This window comes from Petaurus breviceps, unplaced genomic scaffold (assembly GCF_028583685.1).
Source record: "Petaurus breviceps papuanus isolate PSGF00001 unplaced genomic scaffold, PetGlider_PUasm1.0 90845, whole genome shotgun sequence".
In the NCBI taxonomy this organism is placed as follows: Eukaryota; Metazoa; Chordata; class Mammalia; order Diprotodontia; family Petauridae; genus Petaurus; species Petaurus breviceps.
The window spans coordinates 2,730,133-2,754,890 of record NW_027187359.1 but is presented as its reverse complement, the minus strand read 5'-3'; the positions used below and the strand labels follow the sequence as shown (position 1 = coordinate 2,754,890).

Below are 24,758 nucleotides of genomic sequence, written 5' to 3'. Positions count from 1 at the left end.
ACACATAGTAGGTACTTTATAAATGCTTGTTGATTAATGTTTGCTCTGATACCTGGCATGTATGGGGAGAGGGAGAAGAAATATTTCAAAGTGTCACGTGGTATATGGGTCCTCAGAGACGTAAAAGCACGCTGATTTGTTGGTATCCACCCTTTTATCCTCACTCTTCTCTGTGAACTGAATAGTCTTAATTGTATTGAGGCAGAAAGAAAGAGTTTTGTGGGGAGTGGGGGCAGTAGGGAGTGAGGAGCTCCTACCATTGTGACAATCCAAAACAGAAGAAATTCTGGAATGTAGATAATAGCTCAAAGTGCCTGTTAGAATTGTGCTAGACAACGTGTCACCTATAATCCTTATTAGCTGTGTGGCCACAGGTAAGTCTCTTCCTAGGGCCTAAGTTTCTTTCTCTGTAGAATAAAGACAATAACATTTATAGTATCTGCCTCCCAGAACTATTGTGAAGTTCATATGAAAGAATGTATGATGAAGATGAGATAGCCTAGTGCGTTGAGAAGGCTAGATTCCTTTCCTATCTGCCTACCTCATCCCTAACACACCTCCCTGGGGAAAGCTCTATTCCTTATTCATCTCTTCAAAGTTCTTGTCAGCCTTTTCTCTAGTGTGCTTTTTAATGAAGTGGTTTCTAAAAACTTCAGGGTAACCCCCTCCAAAGTGGATGCAGTTTACTGATTCTACACTACTGATTGTTGCCTTTTGATAGTTCATCAGTCTCCAGTGTCTTCAATTCGGCCCAGCCGACGTGACCTGCAGTCCGAGCCAGCAGAGAGTACCCACTACTCTTCTACGTATTGTCCTGACTACACCGTGAGGGCCCTCTCTGACCTGCAGTTCATTAAGGTGAAGGTCCATGTAACTCATCAGTGTTGGTTTTAAGGGTTGACTCTAATAAGGCTAGGCCAACCTAGTAATGTTTTCCAAAATTCTAATTTTATCTGTCTTTTGATTAATGAGTCTTAGGTTCCAGAATGGTGGTTCTTGGTTGCTCACAAAAAGCATTTTAGCTCCATTTTTAAAAATTGTTAGCATGATGATTTTACCCTATCTCCAGTTCTATTCTTTCTTCTCTTCCTTATCATGTCTTCCTCATCCCAGCTGTAGCCACTGAGGGCCCTAAAATAACATTTCTTTGAATAGTTCGAGATTCCTCCAGACAGTCTTTATTAATGGAGAGTTTTTCTTTTTTTTTTTTTATCAAATGCTTTATTAACTTCTAGTTTTACATCATTCATTTCCACAAGATTTTTGAGTTACAAATTTTCTCCCCGTTTTTCCCCCTACCCACCACCCCAAGATAGCGATTCCACTGGATATCCCCTCCTCCCAGCTGCTCTCTCCCATATCTTCTCCCATACCCTCTCTGACTTTACAATAAGGCTTGGTGGATCTGTATGCCCCAGTGCCTGTATATCTATCATATGTCCCAGTTACGTGTAAAATAATATTAATAATAGTATATATATATATATATTTTTTAAACATTTGATGTTAAAGCTTTGAATTGCAGATTCATTCCCTTCCTCCCTTGTCACCCACCCTTACTGAGAAAATAAAGCAATTCAATATAGGTTGTACATGTATGGCTATGCAAAACATTTCTATAGTGGATATATTATAAAAGATTGACTATATTTCCCTCCCTCCTATCCCACTTCCCATTTGTTCCATTCTCTACTTTGATCCTGTCCCTTTTCAAAAGTGGGTGCTTCCAATTTCCCTCCCCCCCCCAACCTGCCCTCCCTTCCTTCCATCATTTCCCCTCTCATCCCCTTCCCCCCTACTCTCCTGTAGGGTGAGGTACCCTATCTAGTGTGTATTTCATTCCCCCCCAAGCCAAATTCAATGAGAATAAGGTTGACCCATTGCCTTTTGCCTTCCTGTTCTTCCCCTCCATTGTGACCATTTTCCCTTGCCTCTTCTATATGAGATAGTTTACCCCATTCTGTCTCTCCCCACCTCCTCTTATTATATTCCTTTCTCACCTCTTAATTTTACCTTTTAAGTATCATCCCTTCCTATTAAATTGGTCCTGTATCCTCTATCTATGTATACATATATATACATACATTCACATATGTATTCATACACCCATGTACCCTCCTATATAGATATATATGTATAATATATACATATATATATATGCATTTCTATTTCCTTTAACTATTCTCATACTGAGGAAAGTTTCATAAGTTACAATTATCGTTTTTCCATGTAGGGATGTAAATAGTTCAACTTTGATAAGTTCCTTATGATTTCTTTTCCCTGTTTACCTTCTCGTGCTTCTCTTGCTTCTTGTATCTGAATGTCAAATTTTCTATTCAACTCTGGTTTTTTTCATCAAGAATGCTTGAAAGTTCTCTATTCCACTGAATGACCATATTTTCCCCTGAAACATGATACTTAGTTTTTCTGGGTAGGTGACTCTTGGTTTTAATCCCAGCTCCTTTGACCTCCAGAATATCACATTCTAAACCCTTCGATCCCTCAGTGTAGAAGCTGCCAGATCCTGTGTTATCCTGTGTTTCCACAATATTCAAATTGTTTCTTCCTGGCTGCTTGTAATATTCTCTCCTTGATCTGGGAACTTCAGAACCTGGCTATAATATTCCTAGGAGTTTTCTTTTTGGGATCTTTTCTAGGAGGTGATCAGCAGATTCTTTCAACTTCTATTGTGCCTTCTGGTTCTAAAACATCAGAGCAGTTTTCCTTGAGAATTTCTTGAAGAGTGATTTCTAGGTTCTTTTTTTTGATCATGGCTTTCAGGTAGTCCAATAATTTTTAAATTATCTCTCCTGGATCTATTTTCCAGGTCAGTGGTTTTCCCAGTGAGATATTTCACATTGCCTTCTATGTTTTCATTTGTTTGGATCTGTGTAAATAGTATCTTGATTTTTCATAAAGTCACTAGCTTCCATTTGCTCCAATCTAATTCTGAAGGAATGATTCTCTTCAGTGAGCTTTTGAGATTGTTTTTCATCTGGCAAATTCGGCTTTTTAAGGCATTCTTCTCCTCATTGGCTTTTTGAGCTTCTTTTGCCATTTGAGTTAGTCAATTTTTTAAGGTGTTATTTTCTTCAGTCAGGTTGTTAACTCTCATTTCATAATTTTCTTGCATCGTTCTCATTTCTCTTCCCAGTTTTTCCTCCACTTCTCTTACTTGGTTTTCAAAATCCTTCTTAAGGTCCTCTATGGCCTGTAACCAGCTTGTATTTTTCTTGGAAGCTTTTGGTGCCAGAGTTCTGATTTCACTGTCTTCCTCCTGTTCCATGCTTTGATCCTTTTTGTCCCCAAAATAGGAATGTAAAGTTGGGTTGCTCTGTTTGCTTTGCTTCCTTTGCCTGGTCATGTTGCCACTCAATTACTTGACTTTTGGGCTTTTTGCCACAGTAGGACTCTGCCACCAGACAGGGGAGCTTCGTTCCAAATGCTGGGGTTTTCTCAGCTGCCGAAGGTATTAGTTGGGTGCCCTCTCTGAAGCCTCCACATGCTCTGGCAAGCTGGTCACACACCCCAGGACCTCTACCCTAGACCGAAATCCAGATCCAAGCAGGGTGTAAAGCAAGAGCAATTATCCCTCAGACTGGTCGCTTGGTCCCCCTACAATCTGCAGGCCAGGAGCTGAAGCTGCCATGTGGCTGCTGCTGCATGGCCACAGTCCCTCAGCAGCTTCTCTCCCCGGGGAACAAAGGCCAGCTGCGCTCCCAAACTACTGGATCCCAAAGGCCACAATGCACTGACCTCTCACTTTGTCCTTAGCATCTATGGGTTGATAATTCTGGAAACCGCCACAGGTGCTGGTGAACTGAAGTCCCTCCAGCCGGAGGCTGGTCAGGCCTACTCTGAGCCTAAAACCTTGGGCTTGCACAAGGCTGGGGTCAGTTCCCAGGGCGCTGCGCTGGCCAATTCCTGCCGGGCTGTCCTCTGCAGGAAGTTAGCTTCTCTGTGTCATTTTGTGGGTTCTGTAGCTCCAAAGTTTGTTCAGAGTCACCTTTTACATGAATTGGAAGAGGTGGGAGCTGGAGCCCTGAGGAAGTCCTGTTTCTACTCTGCCATCGTAACTCTGCTTCTCAATAGAGAGTTTTTCTAATGGTTTTTTTTCCCCTGTCTTGGTCCTTTTCTACTTCCTCTCCAGTATATATCTTGTATTTAAACAGGACAAATGATGAGTTAAGTAAGACAGATCTCTAACCATTATTACATTTTTGAAGCTAAATGTTCCTTTCTTTTCCCTAGGTAACTCGACTGCAGTACCTCAATGCACTCATGGCATCACGTGCCCAGAATTCCCCACAGTCTCCTGAGAATCTAGACCTCCGAATTGTCCCCAACAGCCAGACCAAGCTACTTAGTGACAAGATTGCTGCAGCAGCAGGTAACCATCCTGCAGCAGGCACTAGTAGTCAGGTCCCTGGCTTTTGGCCAGACTCAGTCACTTCCTTCCTGTTTGGGTATCTCTGGAGCCAGTTAACTGGTATTCTTTGTCCCAATTCCTTCCCCTCCTTCCTCCTTTCTGTTTTCCCTCTTGCTCATCAGCTTTAGTTAGCTATGCCCTTTATTTGTAAGAAAAATTTCAGTTTTCTTCAACCAGTAGGGTGTATGTGAGTTCTGTCACAGCTTTTTAGTTTCTGTTTATGTTGGTTCACTTGGTTAGGATTTGGCTGCTAAAATAAACTGAGGCCTCTGGGTTGTGTGTTTAATCACTGTGTAGTATGTTTTAGTTCTAATGCACTCAAAAATACTTAGTCACAAATGAGACTAGGTGAGGATGTGAATGAGTTAGTACAACACATCATCAGTACTAGGAAAGCAATCTAATAACAGCAATTTGGTAGTATCTGATAGTCTTATCTTTTGGTAAAATATGAAGTTCCTTACTGTACACAGACCACTTGCATGAAGGGAAGTAGTCAAGGGAGAACGGGACACAAGCTTTTATAAAAAGAAAGGTAGGGATGATATGATATGAGAGAATATGGTAAAAGGCATAAAAAATTAAGCATTCACAGAAATCTAGGTTTCTTGGAGGAATAATCAAAGAAACTGAATAATTGTGGGGTTTTTGTAAGCTTAGAAGTAGGAACCAAAGACATAACTTGGGGACCCCCATAGATTCTCCTGGGGGGCCCCTGGGGATGGTGTACAGGGAAAGTAAGCACTGCTTCAAATGCTTACAGGTACTGTCTTTACTCATATTCTCCCACACAATTATCAGGACTGTAACTTCTTTTATACTCTTTGCATCAATCATTCTGAATCACTGACAGTAAAAGTATATTTTAAATATCAGAGAGATCTTGACCAGTTATGATGTTCGCTGTTTTGACAAGACAGGACATTTTGTGAGAGAGGTCAATCCTATAGATTAGCCATGTTATCAAAATATACTAGCTTCTTTTAATTCATTATGTATTATCTGTGAATCGAACCCAAAACTTTATTACATTTATTTTATACTTTGTGTCTTTGGCATCCCTTGGGTCTGCATTATGTACCATAGTCCTTTTTTTTCCTCCTTAAAACTTCATCCTTTGAGTTTCAAGAGTGTCCCTAATTGTCATTTTTTATGTTTCTAGTCTGGAGTCCTAATCCACATAGGAAAAATCTCTCTTCATCTCCCTTCTATTTAAGTTTTCCTTTTACTCTGATATATCTTCTTAGAGAGGTGCCATCAGAACCATACATAAGATATTTTTCCAAGTGCAGACAGAATTTTAGAAAAAAATTTTACTCTTGTTTTAAATGTTTTCCAGAATTTTCTGGCCTTTCTGGCTAAAGGAACCACCTTTGGGACAGTTTTGATTTGAGAACATGATCCCCTTAATTCCTTTCCCTCACTTTTAACTGACTGCCCTATCTGAAGAGGTTTTTTTTTTTTTAATAGTTCTTCCTGATTACCAACAAATGCCACAGTGAATCTTAGCAACCCCTCCTTTTTTTTTTTATCATTAATGCAGATTTGTGAGGCCTCCCTGTTAGCTTGGTATTTTACTATGCAGAATTTAGTGTCATCTGAAAACTTAGGGGCAGCTAGGTGGTACAGTGAATAGAGCACTGGCCTTGGAGTCAGGAGGACCTGAGTTCAAATTTGGCCTCAGACACTTGACACTAGCTATGTGACCTTGGGCGAGTCACTTAGCCCCAATTGCCTTGCCTTTCCCCCTCCAAAAAAGACCAAAAAATAAAAAGAAATTTTACTGTGTGTGACTTCTTCCTGATCATTTATGTAAGAAGTAAATACTAGTATTAGAATCATTTCCAGTGGGACTAGAGTCCTGTTAACGTTTATTTATTCAGATTAACATTATCTTTAATCTGTCTATGCCCTATCAAAACTAGAATATCAGTGGCCTTTTTTAAACTTCTAGGATAATCTGGTATTTTTATTTTTAAAAGCCATCAATATTGGAATCTTGTCAAATTGTTTTTCAAAGTGAAAATAGCTAATCCACACTATGCTCACTACCAAGTGAATTCACAGGCTCAATCTCAGAAAGAAACTTCATGCTCTAGGTTTCCTGGTGTACTTCAAGACAGCAGAAAACAATTTACCTGCAAATTCTGTCTCATTTTTAAACGTTTGCCATAAATTGTGTGGGAATTATGTGAGTAAATACAGTTATCTCCTGGTCTAGTCCTCAACAGTATGTGCTGACTGACCTGCCATTTTAGCTAAATATTTTGTATCTTCCTCTCTCCTTTCTCTCCTCTTCCCCATCCCCCCTTTCTCTCCAGCCTTCCCAGTAAACATTTCCCTCTTTGGCACAGTTGGAAACTGCAGTTGATAGATGACTGTGGACTAGTGAGAATTTTTGTTTTTTAGAAAACACCCAAGGTAAATATCTTCCCTTCCGTTTTTTCCCCTTTCTTTGGCTTTACCAGACCTTTGATGTTTGGAGGAGACCTGCCGACATTTCTGTCCAGTGACAAAGGCTGGTAGAAGGGCAGCCTGCCTCTGTTCCCAGGATGTCCCCTCCTGCAAAGGCTGGTGGTGTGCAGATTTGCCCCCGTTCTGGGAAGGAGTGGTGTTTGAACTTTTCTGTCCTTAGTACTGCTTTTCATTCTCTCGAGAGGCAAAGTGCCTGCCAAATCTCCACTGAGCTGTGGAAAACCAATCCTTTTTAGTCAAGACTGCTACTTTGTCAAGGGCTAGGTTCTTTTTTCTCCAGATATACCTTCCTAGCCTATTCTCCAGTTTCAACTTACTTAACCATGGAAAGAACCACTCACTATTTCCATGTACCTAGATACTAATGCCTGACCCTATGGATTGCTTTTTTGTGAAGAGAAATCTGTTTCCTAATCCCAGCCCTTCACTAAATTGAAATCTCCAAGGTACCTTGAGGTGACCTCTTTCTGCCCTGTATTACCCAAGCAGTTTACTATATTTGTTGCTGCCGCAATTTGTTCATCTTCAAGAGATAAACTGTGACCTTTCTTCTTCACATCTTTTTCAGGGACAGCCAACAGCAGACCGAACTCCCCAACAGAAGAGAGTCTTGGGAGGAACACGAGAGTTTAACTTCTTGTCATGCAGCCCCAGCACTGGGGATGGACCAGCAAGTGGGGAACTTGAGTGAGCCCAGGAGTAGCTTCATGCCAACCTGTCCCCTCCCTTTCTGGCCACGTTTTAGGTGGCTTTTAGAGACATGGGCTCTGGGCCTAATGCCAGTGTTAGGAGCCTGCTGCAGATAAGAAACCTGCCTCTTGTGGGGATGGGAATCAACTGTAGCATCATTCTCCAGACCCTGCTCCTGGGACAGGAGTCAACAGGGAATTAAGAAAAGCCCGTCATCTCGGAATCCCAAGGTGCCCTTTCCCCCTCTTTACCTCCCCCCTCAATGGGGATGCTTCATAGCCTTAAGGCTATGATAGTGGAGTATTATTTACTATATGAATGCAGAAATTATACTCTTTTAACATGTGGCTGTGACCTGCATTCACCTCGTTTTAATTTGCCAAGTACCTGCTTTTGGCAGCACTTTGAGAGTGAGCCAAGAACACTGCAGCCTCTGCCCAAGGCTCTGATCCAGAGGCTTTGTCTGTGGCAGTAAACTCTGGCCTGTAAGGCAGTTCCTTTCACAGTGCCACATTTTTATCTTCCCCTTTTATTATGTCTTTCATGTGCCAAACCCTAAGTACTATAGTGGCAGGTGCACAGCCTGTCTGTTCCCCAAAACTCCTCCTGTGGAGGCTGTTGTTTGCCCAAATAAAAAGAGCAAGCTGTTCCCACCCCCAGCTCTCTCTGAACTGAGGGTTCAAGTCACTCCTGCCTCTGTCCACCGCAAGCTGTACTTCCCTTCCTGACTTGGCCGTGCTGCTTTAAATTATTAGATGTGGTCCCTCATGCCACCCAGGTGAAGGACCCAAGTTTCTCCCTTCCCCTAACCCCAGGGCTAGTTGCTACTAATAGTATCCTGGTTATTTTTTTTTTTTGAGGTCACATACGGAGTCAAGGGAGGTGTGCTACTAATTGAATCTTACCTTACTGTGATCCCAGGTCATTGTTTATAACAACTTCTTGGCTCTTACACACTTTCATTTGCTCCTAATGGTCCTGTATAGAGTGTAATTAACTAATGTGACTGACATCCTTGGGAAGCTGGCATATAAAAGGGAGAACTTTTTGAACTGTAGGCTACTCTTCTCAAGAAAGATAGATTCTTAATTCCTGATCTTAGGTGTAGGGTTTGAGAGAAGAGAGGGTTATTCCTTTTCTTCACACTGGACCCTCCCTTAAAATGTTTGCCATTACATGAGTAATAGAAGCCTTGAGACCAGAAATCACTGCCTAAAAAGCAAAAGTTAGAGACCTAGTTTAGAAAAAGTTGGTCCCTTTTTATACTGTCAAGGGAATATGAGGTCCTTTTACTGATTTTCCTTTTTCCTTGGTATTCTTTCCATCTGGAATGAGCTGCCAAGAAGTTAGGACTGTATGAGCAATTAATTCTCAGCTGAAGCAAGTAAAAGAAAAAAATGATTTAGCGCTTAATATTTTCTAAGAGGATAGAGTCCTTAACAGTCACCTGTGCACATTAAGTCTAGAGTCTCAGAGCTGGAGCAGGGGCACCCTCCACCATGAGTGATACTACTCTCTCCCTCTCCCACTAAGTGCTGCTGGTAAGTGAAGTTCTTAGCTTCAGTTGGCAATTTTACTGAAGCACTACATGGGTTCATGACAAGTTAGTTATCATCTAACACTTCTTGGAGTTGTTCAAAGTCTAGGCACCAAAAGTGAAAAATGGATTGCTGTAAAGTTTTTCTTTCCCTGCCCTCTTTCACACCACCATAGAAAATAACCAGGCTACAAAAGAGAATCAGTTTTAATGAAAAACAACCACCAAAAAAATGGATCCATACAAAAATGTTTCATTTGCTCTTATTGCATTTTTCCATTTTCGAGCTTGAAATAGCTACTGCCATAATCCTGTGACAGAATTTATTCCTTCTGGCACCTGCCCTGTAGGCTGCAGAGCCTAGAAGGCAAGGCCAGGTTGCTGATGTGTGGAAAGTTTTATGCCCTCAACCCACAGGGCTGGGTTTTGTCTGCTCTCATCCTACACGGAAGATACCCCTAGCCTTAAAGCTCAAGGGGAGCAGGAGTCTAAAAAAGAAGGCTAGCGGCTACAGTGGCACTTGTCATGTTAAGGATAAGTAATCCAGGCCTTCAACCTAGGCCTGGCCCAGAGAACTTGCATAGCACTTAACAGGCTAAGGGAGGGGTCCTGCCCTTCTTCGGGCTCCTGTCTTCCCTTGTCTTCTGTCACTGAGGCTAAAGCAAGGTCTTGAAGACAAAGTCTCTGGTGATGCTAAGATCTCAGTCTGACCAGCAGTACTGGACCAGCAAAACAGTAGAAAGCAGAAACCTTAGTGGTAAGGATAGTAGAAACTTGCCTTAAGATTCCATCTACGAGTATCCACTAAGAAAGGTAATAAAAAAAGAAAAGATCTCAGTTAACCATTTTCAGTGTATAAAAAAAAGAGGGAGAAAGTATCCAGAATGTATTTTATACTCATTTCTACTATCTTCTCAGCAGCCAGTCTTTTCTCCAATGCCTCAGCAACAAGGGAGCCTGAGAATCCAAACCTAGCTATATGTAGGACAGCAGGCATATTTCCTTCTGTGATGAGCAGGAAAGAGAGGTAGCACCACAACCATGGGAATCTACCCCAGGCCTGAAGTCCTTCCCTCCATGTTACAGGGCAGCCTCAACACCTTGTAGTATGGGCCACCACCCCAAGTATCTTGGGTGGGCCACGACCACAGAGCAAGAGACGACACACTAATACATTGGCAAACAGAAAATGAACCAAAGCACAGTTCTGACCAAAGCCCAGGGGTAGAGAGAGATGACTTTTCTAGGGAAAGGGGGTCCTAGCCCTAATCTGTCAGTCTTAGGGGAATCTGGAGCACTCAGTTTGATTAAGTTGGTTATGGACCTACAGCTTGGGTACACAGTTTTACAGATAGAACAATCTTTACAGGTAGAAGAACAATCCCAGAACTTTTAACTAAAGCTCTGTACAAGTCCTAACAACCAACTCAAGATTCCTTGAGACTGCAACTTTCTAAAGCCTGCACCATACCCCATCAGGGTTGCTGCTAATGGGCATGAGTCTCTAGATAAAATTGTAATACAGTTTAGGTCAGCCACAAGCTAAAGAGCAAAATTCTCTGGTTCTGATGCTTCTGAATAGCTTTTTGTGGGACCATGGTTGATACTACCAGACAGTTCCCATTTCCCCAGTCTTCACTAGCCCTAACTTCATCTCTGTGAAGTATCTTAAAACTTAACTGCTACCACCCACAAGACTTAAGAGTTTCTTCTCTCCTACCTTCTTTACAAATTTATAATCTCTTTACTGACCTGAACAGCTTGTCTCTGACCAGCTCAAACCAAATAGGACACCCCCTTAGAGTTACATGTGCACTTAACATAATATCCATCCCAAATCCTGACCTTGCTTTCTATAACAGAGTTTTTTCCCCTCATCATTGAGGTAGCTACCAGGGTAGGTGAAAGGTTGAATTCAACGGTAAGGAAAATAATCTGGACCAATATTCCCTACTATATAGATCACTAGGAATTGACGGGAGGAAAGAGGGAAGAGACAAAAGACCAAGGAATTAACCTTGCACAATAAGGCAGAATAGCCCAATGGGACTTGGGGAAAATCCCAACTTTGTGGCCTGACCACCTGAGCTATCCCATAACTAGTAGACAAGAAGGCACAAAAGGGAAGGGGATGGGATGGAATGGAATGGTGGTATCCTCTATAAGGTCTGTCAACATCAGCAACGAGTTCGGGGGTGCCCAACATAGGCCCGTAGTGTTTCTTGGATTCCTCTCTGCCAATCTCGTGCTAGCTGTACTGGTGTCATTGCTCCCTGAGAGAAAAGGATGGTCACAAATACATTTCATTCTCCTGAAAGCCAGCCCCCACATCAGTGAAAACTCCCTTGGCCAACACTCATACTTACAGCATTACGAACACTCAGCTTGGCCCCATAGAGCAGCAACATCTTCATGGCCTTGTAACGGCCATGCCGCACTGCCTCATGTAAGGCTGTATCTCCCTCCTATAAAAATAGCATATTAAGAGTTGGGCCCTCCCTTAATTCCATACCCTTTTTACCTTCCTAGTTCCCAAACATGAATAACGAGAAGAAAAAGAAAAATTCTACAACTCCATGAAGACATCAGGTGCTGCCAATGAGCAGCTAGTTTCTTGGAGAATTCTTTTTTAATCTTGTCCTCAGGTCACCCTCTTATCACTAAGATGATTTTCCTACCTTATCCTGTGTATCAATTTGGGCCCCACAAGCAATAAGGTGTTCAAGGCAGTCACAGTGTCCTGTTCGAACAGCCACATGTAAGGGTGTACTCCAAATCTAGATGGGGGCAAGTCCCATGTTAGGAGTTTATTAAGAGAAATCTTGCCTTTCCCCATGCAAAGAAACTTTATCATTGTAGGCGTTAGCACAGCATCAGCTTTCCAGCACTGACACTGGAGTTAATAACACCTTTATGTTCCCTGCCAGAACTTTTACCTTGTCCTGGGCATTGACTTTAGCCCCTTGGTTGAGCAGCTGTTTGAGGATGTCTAGGTGCCCTCCTCGGCAGGCCCAGAACAAAGGTGTCCGGTCCAACTTAAAAAAAAAAAGTCCTAAGGTTTTCACAAGAGTCTTGGAAAGTACATCTTTAGGACCAACTTTCCCAACTCAACCCCACTGAAAGAAAAGGGATCCCCAGTCTAGCCCTGTCTCCTGGCTTTTCCAGCTTACCATGTCTCGAGCATCAACTGTGGCTCCTGCCTCCAAGAGTTTGTTCACAATCCAGCTGTGACCCTTCAGACTAGCCCAGTGTAAGGCTGTTCGGTGGAACTAGGCATGGAGAGAGGAAATGGGTAGAGATGGCTACCTTTCCAAGAGGATTAGAACTAAGGAGTTCTGACTACTCCAATGATTAGATATCAAATATACCAAAAACTTAACGTTCTCTTACTTCTCTCTCCCCTACCTTGTCATGGGCGTCAGGGTCACCACCATCTGCCAGGTACTTGTCAATCAGGAGCTCTTGGTTTTCAACAGCTGCTTTCAGAAATGTCTCCAGGTCCACTGGCTGCAACTGGGGTGGAGGTTGTAGCTGGGGTAGACAGGATAAAATCGTGGATCATGGGGCAGCTAGGTGGTACAGTGAATAGAGCACCATCCCTGGAGTCAGAAGGATGAGTTCAAATCCACTTGGCACATTTACTAGCTGTGTGACCTTGGACAAATCACCTAGCCCCAATTGCCTTGCCTGCCCCCTTCCCCCCCCCCAAAAAAAAATCCATTGATCATTCAAAACAGACTAACACTTTTAGTGTTGTATCCCAGACTGAAATGCTCATAGGGCTCCATTAGGTACTTTCTCCCATTCTTTGGTCTTCCCCACTTACCTGAACTGGGGCCTCAGGTGCCCTGGGGGGGACCTTCCGTTTCAAGTGCTTTTCTTTCCGCTGCCGCACCAAATTCTCCAAGTCAGCTAGACTCTCAAGCCTGAGCCTGGAATTGTTAAAATTCTCAAGCTGAAATTAAAAAAAAATCACACACATGAGATAAGGATGGTAAAAACTACTGACTGGCAATTAGAGAAATAGTTATCAAAACTGATCCTGAAAGATGACCTCCAAGGTCATCTGGTATAAAACTTTCATTATACCCTCAACTGTATACACCAACATTATCTTAACAGCTCTCCAGTCATCAAACTAACATTCTCTTTGACACACACTCACTTTCTTCCTTTTCTCTTCTGCTAACTTTTGCCTCTCCAGGGCCACAGTCTCTTGGGGACCTAGTCCAGGGTCACCTCTCCAGCCTCCAGGATCAAGGACTCCATGTTTCGTTCCCAGAACTTTGCCCTCAGCCCTCTCACCACTTATCTGTGAGGAAAAGAAAGAAGAGGGTGTCAGGAAATTTCTAAAAGTCCTCTGAAATCAAATGCTCAGGAACTTGTGCTTGAACCTGGTGAACAAGGGAGCCAGGATCCCCTGGATTTGTGGCTAAATTCAGCAAAGGGACAATGTCTCACCAACTGCAGTGCTTCCTAAGGGTTTGGGGAGTGGCTGACAGCCATCTGCACTTGCACCTGTCACTGCAAGGGGTCATAATCTTCGCTCTATTTATACCACATTTGTCCCTGCAGTTGGGTAGGTCACATAAGGGGCGGAAAAAAACTTGCAACATGCTGGACAGATGGTAACCCATCATCACCCAATCCCCAGCTTGCTGTCAGGGGCAAACTGCCCCAGGGGCAGAAGTCCAGATTCCTAGACTATTCCAGGAGACAAACTCATTCCTGTTTACTCCCTGCTAAGAGGCTGGGAACAGTGCGAAGGAAGAGATCTAAAGCCTCCAGCTGGGGGTAAAATAGAACACTTTTAGAGCAGGTGTTTTTAACTCTGGGTTGTGGACCTTCTACCTTGTTCCTGGCAGTCTGGTAAAGCTTATGAACCCCTTGAGAATGTTTTAAAATGCATAAAGTAAAATACAGAAAATTGCAAAGTAAACTACTTATATTGAAAAACAAGTTCATGAAGTTAAGTTCATCAAGTTAAGAACCCCTGCCTTAGAAACTTCTATGCACAAGTTGTATTGACCTTTCACTCTAACTATACACTCAGTTGTTTTAGCCAAGAAGTAATTAGACTTGTGCTGACTGATAACACTGCTCGCCCCACCCCCTCCTATTTCCATTGTCCTCTGCTCTCAAGAAAGTCCCTTGTGGCCCAAGAGAGACTAGATGTTTGCACTGCTCCCAGTCCACAGCAGGCCCAGGAGTAGGGTGGGAATGGACTGACAGGAGAGCAGACTCTTGGCTCAATCTCTGCAGTTACACATATGCTAGTGGACAACTCATTTCTCTGAAGCTTAATTTGTTCATCTACAAAATGAGGTCAATTAGATGATCTCTAAGGTCCCTTCCTACTCTTAAACACTTCCCTTACATCCTAGGGTAGTTATTAGCGCTCGTACATTATCTGGGAAGCTTGCTCTAGACAGGACACTGCTCTGGCTTGACAAGTTTGCCAGAAGGGCCAAGGCAACCCCTGTCCTCCCAATCCTAATGGTCCCGGGCAGAACTACCAAAAAACCCAAAGGGGTCTATACACATGATACTCTGCCAACCCTATCACCACAAACAAATCCTATTATTTTTCTTTTTTTAAAGCAATTGGGGTTAAGTAACTTGCTCAAGGTTACACAGCCAGTTATTTCTGGGTGTGGTGCTAAGTATATGAGCCCAGATTCAATCCCAGGTCTCCCAACTCAGGGGCCAACACTCTTACTCACTGCGCCACCTGGCTGCCCCAACACATTCTATTTTCCAAACACTGGAACTATGATAACAAAGAAACAGTTTGGGGAAGGGGCTAGACTTGAGCAATTCATGGCTCCTAAAGTCTTCACTCCCTCACCAACGAAGGAAGTCTTCTCTGGAATGAAATACAGCTATATCTAGGCTGTCAAGAGGGCTAGCTGTAGGGCAGGCCTGCACAACCTGTGGCCTGGGGGCACTAATGCCAAAGGATTTCTGCAGCCTGTAAAAAATTTAGAGGAAAACATCCTTGTATGTAGAGGAAATCCTTTGGTGGGTAGTAAGCAGCCATTTCAGGTTATGTAGGCCTGCTGTCAGGCAACACACAGAAACATTCCTGTGAGGACTTTGGAAAATAAGATCAAGGAAAGAATGGGAAAGAACAAAGTAGTTGTCAACTTACTTAGCATTAGAATCGTGAAATATTTTCCTCTTCCTGCTACTACCTGGACTCTAGCTCAACAAAACTGCTCTGAGACAAAAGTACAAACAGTAAATTCTGGAATTCCCTACATGAAACTACCACTTTAGGATGTAAAAAAAAATTTTGAGAACTTCCCACTATCCATAGCCCTCAGCTTACCAATTGCTGAATACTGATGAAATCCATGGTCCCCCCTGCTCTTCACTCCCCCACAATGGCTAGCTGATTGGCGGTTTGCTTTTTATATCGGTACTGCTGCCTCAGAGGGCACAGGAAGGCCTGCTTTGGAACCAGGGATGAAGCCAAGGCTCACAGGGTCAAAGATGGCTCAGTGGTTCTGTAACTCTAACCAAAATAACAGCCTTGAAATAAGGCCCAGCTGAGGGCAGGATGATGTTGTTATGAGCTGAGTCAGTCATATCCCTAATTACTCCATGACACCTTCTATTTGGTATCTTTAAAAACTGGCAAATCAATCTCAGCAGAGATGACCCAGGGGAGTCAAGCCCAAGTGTATGAGTATAAGTATAGCAAGGTCATAATCTCAAATGATCATACAGCAAGCCTGGATTTAAACAGAGTAGTCAGGTCTACGCTAATGGTCCCCATGTTATTCTACAGCTGCATAAATGCCAAAAGGGGTGGGGAAATAACACTATATTTGCTGAGAAAGGGGCAGGATTCTATGCCTTTGATGAACCAGATGTAGATACAATAGGGAAAGACCTGGTAAAGCCAGAAGTGTCACCTTAAGAGAAGACTAACTGCATCTGATGGCTGACCAAGGCTCTCTGTTCCCCATTGCCTACTGGTTCTCGAACTCTTTCCAACATCTCCCTACTTTTCTTTTCCAGTAAATCATGAATTTTGAATTTCCTAAGCTAAAGGTACACAAGCCAAATTTAACCCATAACCAACAGTACTCATTTCCAAAAAGGACATGAACTCTAGAAATATAGCACCCTGTAAATCTGTCAGGTTATAAGCACTGTTTTCCTTTATTAAAAATGTTGTCTATATTCCTAGGAATAGGTTTTGAATCAGTTTTGAATCCAAGAATCTGTAGCTTTGAATCAATTCAAAGTAGGTCTTTTGTATTGCCTTTGTCCATGAACAGGAACTTTTTTCTCATAATTGGACTAAGTGAAACTATAGCTTGTAAAGAGTCCTTTCCCTTAGTAAAGCTAAGCAAACCCAGTCCTATTATGTTTTCCCAATCACAAAATCCAATTCCATAATTCTCTTCCCTGATTCCCCTGAAATAAGCTATGCCTATTTCTCTTGGGGGTAGTCAGATTCTTTATCTGGCTGGTTAAAATCTTGACCTTGAATGAATGAAAAGACAGATGCTAAAGAAAGATGATTCCATAACCAGAACAATAGAGGACAGCAAAGGTGGGGGCGTGGAGGGAGGAACAAAACTAGAGTTCCTAAAGATTCAGTGGTAGCACCAGTCACTCTTCTGGGCTCAGATCAAGTTTAAAAGGGCTACGCTCACTGAGTAAGGAGCTGGAAAAGAATTTTGACATCATCTTGTCTAATCAGTTCATCTACAGATGACAAAAGTAGTAATGGGGTTAGGATTTAAACCCAGGTTCTGACTCCATGCCCAGTGCTCTTTCCACTACAGCAAGCTGCTTCTTGAATTCTCACCTGAGTCAAGTAGTCCAAAATGAACACCACCATCAGTTATTTTCCTTGTAAGTGCTTTAATGCTTTGTGGGAATGTCCAAGCAGCCCATGCCCTGGGATTTTCTTTAATCCACTAACACTTTGCTTCCTGGTAGTTTTCACAGATTTTAGGTGATTTTTTGCCTTCAGTTTTAAGGGCACTGAAGAGTTGTTTATGACTGCCAGCAAAAATAAGTCTGACTCTTTTTCCTTATTTACCCCATAACAAGATTCTCACTGGGTTATCAGGATATGAGGGGAGGAGAATATTTTACTCCAAGAAAAAAGGTTGTTCTGGGATGTGGGGCAGAAGTTGTTTCCCCTTTAAGAATTATCTGGTCGTTGGTACTGACACTCAACTAGGTAAATAGCTTTGACAGGCATCTCCACTGTGCTAATTTAGAATATGATCACCTGTCAGGCTCGAGCAACTGCACCAAGTTCCCTTCCTGGCCTAGGCAGTGACCTCCCTCAGGACGGTTCTATTTCTTTTGTTCAGTCTCACAAGCCCCGAGTTTTCGTTTCCCACTCTGCAGAATGCAGGGGTAGAGGAAGGTAATTGAGAAGCCAGGTTCCAGAACCCTTGCTGAGACAGGAATCTGATCATTCAGCTAGCAAGCAGGTCTCGAAGGTCACTGTTGCAGGGCAGTAAGTCACATGCTAACCGAGCCTTTCGATCCCGAACAGCTTTCAAAGCTGGGCTATGTTGCAGTAGGAGGCAACACAGATCCAAGTGACCTCTCTCAGCAGCCTGTGAAGGAAAACAACCATCAGGAAAAGAAAGAGGGAATCAAAGTTCTCCTGAGACATACTAAGTCAGCTCTGACATTTCTTCCCTGAGGTTTCTCCATTGCTCTGTCCTGAAATTCCAACAGAACCACCTTCTCTCCTAAAAGAAGACAGTCACTATTATTTTAATGTTCTGGAAATAAAGTGACTTTCAATTTGATTCTCTTTCTGGTTTGATTTTCTCATCAAAGAGCCAGGGATAAAATGCAAATTCTGACAATGGTGTAGACTGTTTTATGGATTACCTGTCTTGCTTCTAAAGCCATTTCTTTCTTACTACCTTGTTTGTCACTATCCCAAAGGGAGAACTGTTGAAAAAAGTCAATTCCTAACTACCGGTTATCCCTACCTTATTTAACTATTCATGACACAGATCCCTTCTTCCCTTGTTCCAATTAATTAGCAAGGATGTTTGAAAATTGATATATACCTTGTGTAGGCTAGTCATTCCATCATCATCTGCCACACCTGGATTAGCTCCATGGGATAGCAATAGTCGAACCACTTCAGTATGCCCACAATAGCTGGCTCGGTGCAAAGCTGTTGCACCACCATGTGTTTGAGCATCACACTTGGCTCCACTCTCCAAGAGGAACTGGCATACAGCATAGTGCCCATTTCGACTGGCATAGTGCTGTAGGGAATCAAGTCAATGGAAATCAGAACTGGAACTTACCCTTTTATACCTAGAGCCAACCCTGAAAGAAGAGAAAGGTAGGAAAGAGTAAAAGGCCAAATATTTTAATTATCTTCAGTTTTTATTCAGTTTTATTTTTATTTTCAGTCCAAATTCTCTCTTCTTCCCCCTCCCCTAACAAATGAAAAGAAAAACAAAACTCGTTACAAATGTTTGTGGTCATGAAAAATAAATTCTTGAATCATACATGTCCAAAAATAAAAAGGAAAAAAAGAAAAATATCCTTCAATCCACATTCTTAAGTTCATCACTTCTCCATCTAGAGGAAGAAAGAATATTTCATCACGAGTCCTTTAGAACTGTGGTTGGTCACTGTGTTGATCACAGTTACTAAGTCTTTCAGAGATGACTGTCTTTATGATATTGTTGTTATTGCCTAAATTATTCCTCTGATTCTGCTCACTTTTTTTGCATCAGTTCATATAAGTCTTCTCCAGTTTTTCTGAAACTATGACCACCATGATTTCTTAGAGCACAACAGTATTCCATAACATTCTCATACTTGTTCAGCCACTCTCCTACTGATGTACAACCCTTCAATAATAATTCTTTGCTATAACAAACAGGGCTACTATATTTTTGTATATTTTCCTCCTTCTCTGATCTTTTTGGGGGTATGCTTTTCTTGACTCCTGTGTCTACATATATGATTTTTTACTCAGCTCTAATTTTTTCATCAAGAAAGTTTTGAAGACCTCTATTTTGTTAAAGGTCCATTTCCCTGCTAGCATCCTTGTAGGATTATACTCAGTTTTGCTGGGTAAGTTATTTTTGGTTATAAGCCTAGATCCTTTACCCTTACAGAGGTTCCCAAACTTATTTGGCCTATCACCTGTTTTAAAAAAAAATTATTCAGTACCTCACCCTGGAAATCTTTCTTTAACCCTTTAAGGTTTGCAGTTTTTTGGTTGGTTTTTAAAAAAATTTGCATCATTTCAAACGCCACCCCTCCCTTCAATCTTTCCAGTGTCCCCCAGAGTATTCCAAGTTCTCTGTTCCTTCAATGCTAAATTTTGTGTGATCCTGAATGTGGCTCCTCAGTACTAGATTTGTTTCTTTCTGTCTACTTGCAATATTTTCTTCTTAACTCGGGAGCTCTGGATTTTCACTATAATATTCCTGAGAATTTTCATTTGAGAGTTTCATGATTCTTTTCAATTCCCACTCTATCCTCTGGTTCTAAGATATGTGGGTAGTTTGATTTCATGATTTCTTTTTTTTTTTTTGGCCTTTTGGAGAGCAGTTGGGGTTAAGTAACTTGTCCAAGGTTACATGGCTAGTTTTTTTGTGTGGGTGTTAAGTGTCTGAGGCCACAACCGAACTCGGGTCCTCCTGACTCTGGGCCAGTGCTTTACTCACTGCGCCACCTAGCTGCCCCTCATGATTTCTTAAAATGTAATGTTTCTGGTTTTTTTTTATTCCTGATTTTCAGAGTCCATTCTTTTTTTTTTTAAGCAATTGGGGTTAAGTAACTTGCTCAAGGTTACACGGCCAGGTGTTTCCGGGTGGGTGCTAAGTATTGGAGCCCAGATTTGATCCCCAGGTCATCTCGACACTGGAGCCAGTGCTCTTACTCGCTGTGCTACCTGGCCACCCCCAGAGTCCATTCTTAAATTAACTCTCCTTGATCTCTTTCCCAAGTTGTTTTTCTAATGAGATAATTTCACATTTTCTTCTATTTTTTCAGACTTTTGACTTTGTTTTATATCTTGATACAGCATGGTGTCAGCTTCTATTTGGCCAGTTCTAATTTTCAAGGAATTATATTCTTTGGTAAGGTTTTGTTGAAATATATTTTTCAAGCTGTTGGGTTTCTTCTTCCACAGTTCTCATTTGTTTTTTAAAAAATAATCTTTAGCTCTTTTTTTTTTTTTAACTTTAATTCTCCTAGGAATTATTTTTTTTTCTTTTTGGAAGGGGAAGGCACAGCAATTGGGGTTAAGTGATTTGTCCAAGGTCACATGGCTAGTGTTAAGTGTCTGAGGCCAAATTTGAACTCAAGTTCTCCTGACTCCAGGGCTGGTGGAGTGAAGACCCTATTCACTGTACCACCTAGCTGATCCTCTTCTAGGAATTCTTGTTGGACTTGTTTGTAAGCTACATTTTTATTGGAAGCTTTGCTTGCAGATATTTTCAAGCAATTCTTTTTCTTTTATGTGTTTTGAACTTCCTGTTACAATAGTAGGTCTTTATGATGTAGGGCTTTTTATTTACTCATTCTTCTAGTCTATTTCTTGATTTCAGGTTTTATGATAGTGCTGGACTCTACATTCCTAAGGATATCTGGCCTGTGCTTCTATCCTTTTAAATCCTTCATTGCTTTCACAGCTCAGTCTGGGGACCTGAAAGTTTTCAGTACTCCCATAGTGGTATAATCTGGGGGGAGATCTATTCACTGCCATCATAGTCTGAGCTCTTAAATTTTCTGACCCACATCTGAATCTGTTGACTTGTGTATGGTTAAGAGTTTCAGCAGACTATTACCAAACTCAGTCACTATTAACCCACTAGGGAATTCTGCAGGTATGGAGCAACTAAATTGCCAGCTCCCTTTCCATCTGGGACTCCGGCCCTAGTTATTTCAGTGCAGGTTTAGATGCTAAGCTAAAGACTACACCTGGATTTCTTCTATGCTTTTGGGATCAGAGACATACGGCTGGGTTTCCAGAACTTGTTCCTTATTCAGTATACAAGCAGGGAACATGCTCTAGACAGATATTCCCTGTCCTGGATCTAAGACCAGAACCCAGGTAATGGGTGACACAGCTGCCAGATGGCAGCTATTTCTGCACTTAGTACTAATTCTGAGATCTCCTAAAATCTTTCTGTCCCTGGATCTCAGAATGCTCCCAGCCACCACCATGCAAGCTCCTGGCCAGCCCCCCATTCCTAGTGTCTACACACCTCTCCAAAACTGCCCTGGGCTGTAAAAATTACTCACTGTGACTTTTTCTTAGCTTTCTCAATCATAATGTGGACTGTTGTGTTTTCAAGATCATTGTAGAGAAGGGACAGTGGCAAGCTAGGCTCAATTGCTTCCTCTTACTCCACTATCTTGACTCTGTCTCCTTGAATTATTTTTAAACAACTCCCTTCCAGTGAGTCCTTTTGTTCTGATTTAATGTTCCTACCCTAGAGTTGCTTCTCTTCCCTCAAATCAAGCCTTCCCTCCTGCCTTGTCCAAATCTAGACCCCAAAGGGATTATTTCTCCTGAAATTCTTTAAGATGTCAAATTTACCAAGGCAGTGTATCCGGAAGGATCAGGTTGACTGGGGTCTGTTTCCTTCTGAATGAAATGTTTCACCCGTCCTAGGTCTCCATTCAGTGCTGCTGACCAAATCCCTGTGAAAAGAGTTTCAGAGCATGAGGCATACTGATTTCATTCTTGCCACTCTCCAAGGTCAGTTACCTTTCGACCTTCAAGTTCCAGATTTAATGCCTAAGCCCTGTATTTTGTTTATTATATCTTGGGGGGAGGCTGGGAGCAAGGAGGTAGAAACTGAGAGAAGCAGTTCCAGTTCTCTGCTCAGTGATTTTAATTCCGTACTTTAATATCTGAATAATCAAATTTCATAAAAAGCAATAAAACAAAAGTCTAACAATACCTATTATATACAGGAGTTTAGATATGACAAGGTCCTTATGATACTTATAGTCTAGTAAGGGAAAAAGTCTAGGTGTACTTTTACCACCCCCTCCTGGATAATGCCTTGTCACGGCAGAGGGATTTACATAGCTTAATAAAACTATGAGCTATAACATGTAGAGTTACCCAAGACAGAATAAGTCACAGTGGAGAGCTCTGAAAAAAGATGACCCACTGGAGAAGGAAATTGCAAACCTTTCCAGTATCTTTGCCAAGAAAACCCCATGGACGATTAATCTATGATCAAGGGGTCATGAAGAGCCAGTCAGAACTCAATAACAACACTTTTACCATCCCTTCAGATGAGACCCAAAGGTAAAACCAGGACATTGTTACAGAGCATTAATAGGTGTCATACCAGGTTAAAACTAGAAGGGACCTAAACATGTGGTGCTCCCCCAACCTAGCCACCTCATTTCAGAAAGGAGGAAACTGAGGTCCAGAAAAGTGATTCGTTCAAGGTCTCAAAGTGGTAGAAAAAGGACTTGAATCGTCTTGGCTGTCATGTGAGTCTTGTCTCCACCACACTAGGCTATTTTTCCTGTTAGGGCCCACATGGAAGGAACAATGCCTTCCTCTACCCCTCTCACCTCAAAGAACACCAGCCAAAGTAAAAAAAAAAAAAAAAGAAAAGAAAAGCTATACATACATAACACAAACGGAGTTAGTGAACCAGGCTATATACACATATACATACACACCTGCACACGTGTGTGTATGACATGTACATATGGGTCTACGCGTGTGTAAATTTTTAATCCCTCCAGCTATTAACCTCCCCCCACGCAAGCTCCTAGAAAGCGGAGACAACTTGTTTTTGTCTCTGTATCCCTAGAGTGGGGCACAGTGCCCGGTACATTAGGTAGGTGCTTAAGCGTTTAATGAATTGAACTGAATGGATTTAATCCAATATACATTTAGCAGAAGCCTGCCCCTTTGCCGGGCACTGCTCGGAGCTCAGGCCATCGCGGGCAGCGGGGACGGGGGTCCATGAGGCCTGAGGTTCTTCTACCTCTAATTCCTATGCTTCCTCCTCTGCCTGTACAGAAAAAAAAATGTAATTAAAAATCCCTTTCTAGTGTTGGTAGGATACTAGATCCAGGGCTGGTGCCACAGACAGTAAACCGCAGAGATGTAGAGGCAGCGAGAGAATGAAGGACCGGAGCAGTCCCTCACGTCCAAACATCCGGGGCCTGCCTGAGAGCCCCGCAGCCTCGAGCGGGACCGCCCCAGCTCCTGCCCCGCCCACCTCTCTCGAAGTCCATCTCTTCCAGGGTCTGCTGCACGTTGGGCACCGCGCTCTGGTGAGAGCAACAGGCGGCGTCGCCGCAGGTCCCCGGAGCCGCCATGCCCTCAGAAGGCAGTTCCACCCAGAGGGAGTTACCAAACAGCGGCGGGGGAGGAAAGAGGGAATGGTAGCGCCTCGCGTCACTCTGCGTCACGTCACGCTGCGTCGCAACGCGTACGCCACAACTGCGTCATCGCGTCCTGCCGCCCCTGGTTTCCTCGGAGCTCATGCTACTGATTCTTAATCCCCGAAGTAGCTTTTCGGCAATAGCCAGAGAGAGGCACAGGTAGCCGGACCGCCTGCCTGCTGAGGATTGAGGTAACGATTCTTCTTTCCCAGGCATACCCAACGCTTTCTGCAAGGTGTGCTGGGCAGCCAAGCTGCCATCTTATCAGCCGATGCCGGACCTGGACGACCAATCGGAAAGCGAAGGTTTAGCCCCGTGAGCCAATCAAAGTCGCGGAGAAGAAGGGGCGTCCCGGTGGGGTGCGAGGTACTGTGTCCTGCGGAGGGCGCCCTAGGATCGTCAGTGACGGGAAGGGGCGTGGCCCGATCGAGAGAGTGGGACTGGTTAGGGAGGGGCGAGGAGACTCCGGTCAGGACTGGGCCTGCGCCTGAGAGCCTGTCCCAGCCTGTGGGATGTGTTTCTTGCACCGGACCTCAGGCCGGACAGCGAAGTAGAGGCTCAATCAGCCGCCCTTATCCCCTACGGGCCCAAGACCAATGTGGGATCGCTGTTGTCCCGGTAATGATAATCGCACAGGCGTGTTCCAGCTCTGCGAATGAGTCTTGCTCCCGGTTACTTGTGATGGAAAACTACACGTGTACAGTCAGATCAACAAGCATTTACTAAGCGCCTCCTTTGTGTAAGCGCTACGCCAAACCCTGGGGCTACAGAGAAAGACAAAAACAACCCTACTCTTCTAGGGTTTTTGCAGTCTAAAGGGCTAATGTGAGAGAAGGCATTAGCATTAAGGGGGACCTCAAGTCTATGAGGAAGGCAATACCAGTGTTGTTCTTCCAATTTTATAGGTAATAGTAGATTGCATCTGTATATCCTTTAAGGCTAGCAAGCACAGCACTTTGCATACGTTGTCTCGTTTTACAGTTGTGGGAGGTTGATCACTTTACACCTGATCATTTTACGGAGGCACCCTAGGACAGAGTGGAAAGAGCTTTGGCACCTTGCCTCCGAGGTTTACCACCTGTGGGACCTTGTGAGACCTTGGAGCTCAAATTAGGTGACTGCTAAGGAAGGCCCTTTCCACCTCTAAAACTATGAGCCACTAAATTTTGTCACTTTTAAGCCCTTTGTTGCCTTATCTGTAAAAGGAATGAGATCTCTTTACTCTAGGTCTGGTGT

General features: G+C 42.9%; 3 protein-coding genes across 4 annotated transcripts in view; 1 reads left to right on the top strand and 2 right to left on the bottom strand.

The window, feature by feature from the left end:
• The window catches only part of CNNM3 (cyclin and CBS domain divalent metal cation transport mediator 3), a 23,905-nt gene extending 14,523 nt beyond the window's left edge, over positions 1 to 9,382 (top strand). The window contains exons 6-9 of one of the 2 annotated variants that reach the window (XR_011165233.1): positions 722 to 858; positions 4,252 to 4,390; positions 6,751 to 6,850; positions 7,473 to 9,382. Coding sequence is in view for 1 of the 2 variants with exons in the window: in XM_069071901.1 (XP_068928002.1) it covers positions 722 to 858; positions 4,252 to 4,390; positions 7,473 to 7,537 (341 nt within the window). In the remaining variant the exon portion in view is untranslated. The remainder of the gene's footprint in view (positions 1 to 721; positions 859 to 4,251; positions 4,391 to 6,750; positions 6,851 to 7,472) is intronic. The other variant, XM_069071901.1, reaches the window with a different exon arrangement.
• On the bottom strand, positions 9,321 to 17,093 carry ANKRD23 (ankyrin repeat domain 23). The gene is made up of 9 exons (XM_069071902.1): positions 16,957 to 17,093; positions 13,297 to 13,443; positions 12,958 to 13,086; positions 12,537 to 12,662; positions 12,302 to 12,400; positions 12,068 to 12,166; positions 11,810 to 11,908; positions 11,498 to 11,596; positions 9,321 to 11,404 (listed from the first exon to the last, which is right to left on the bottom strand). Exons 1-9 carry the CDS (start codon positions 16,987 to 16,989, stop codon positions 11,309 to 11,311), a joined length of 927 nt encoding a protein of 308 aa, XP_068928003.1. The 5' UTR covers positions 16,990 to 17,093; the 3' UTR covers positions 9,321 to 11,308.
• ANKRD39 (ankyrin repeat domain 39) lies at positions 16,993 to 24,758 on the bottom strand. Its single transcript, XM_069071903.1, has 4 exons — positions 23,357 to 24,758; positions 21,700 to 21,803; positions 18,194 to 18,397; positions 16,993 to 17,725 (listed from the first exon to the last, which is right to left on the bottom strand). Exons 1-4 carry the CDS (start codon positions 23,454 to 23,456, stop codon positions 17,582 to 17,584), a joined length of 552 nt encoding a protein of 183 aa, XP_068928004.1. The 5' UTR covers positions 23,457 to 24,758; the 3' UTR covers positions 16,993 to 17,581.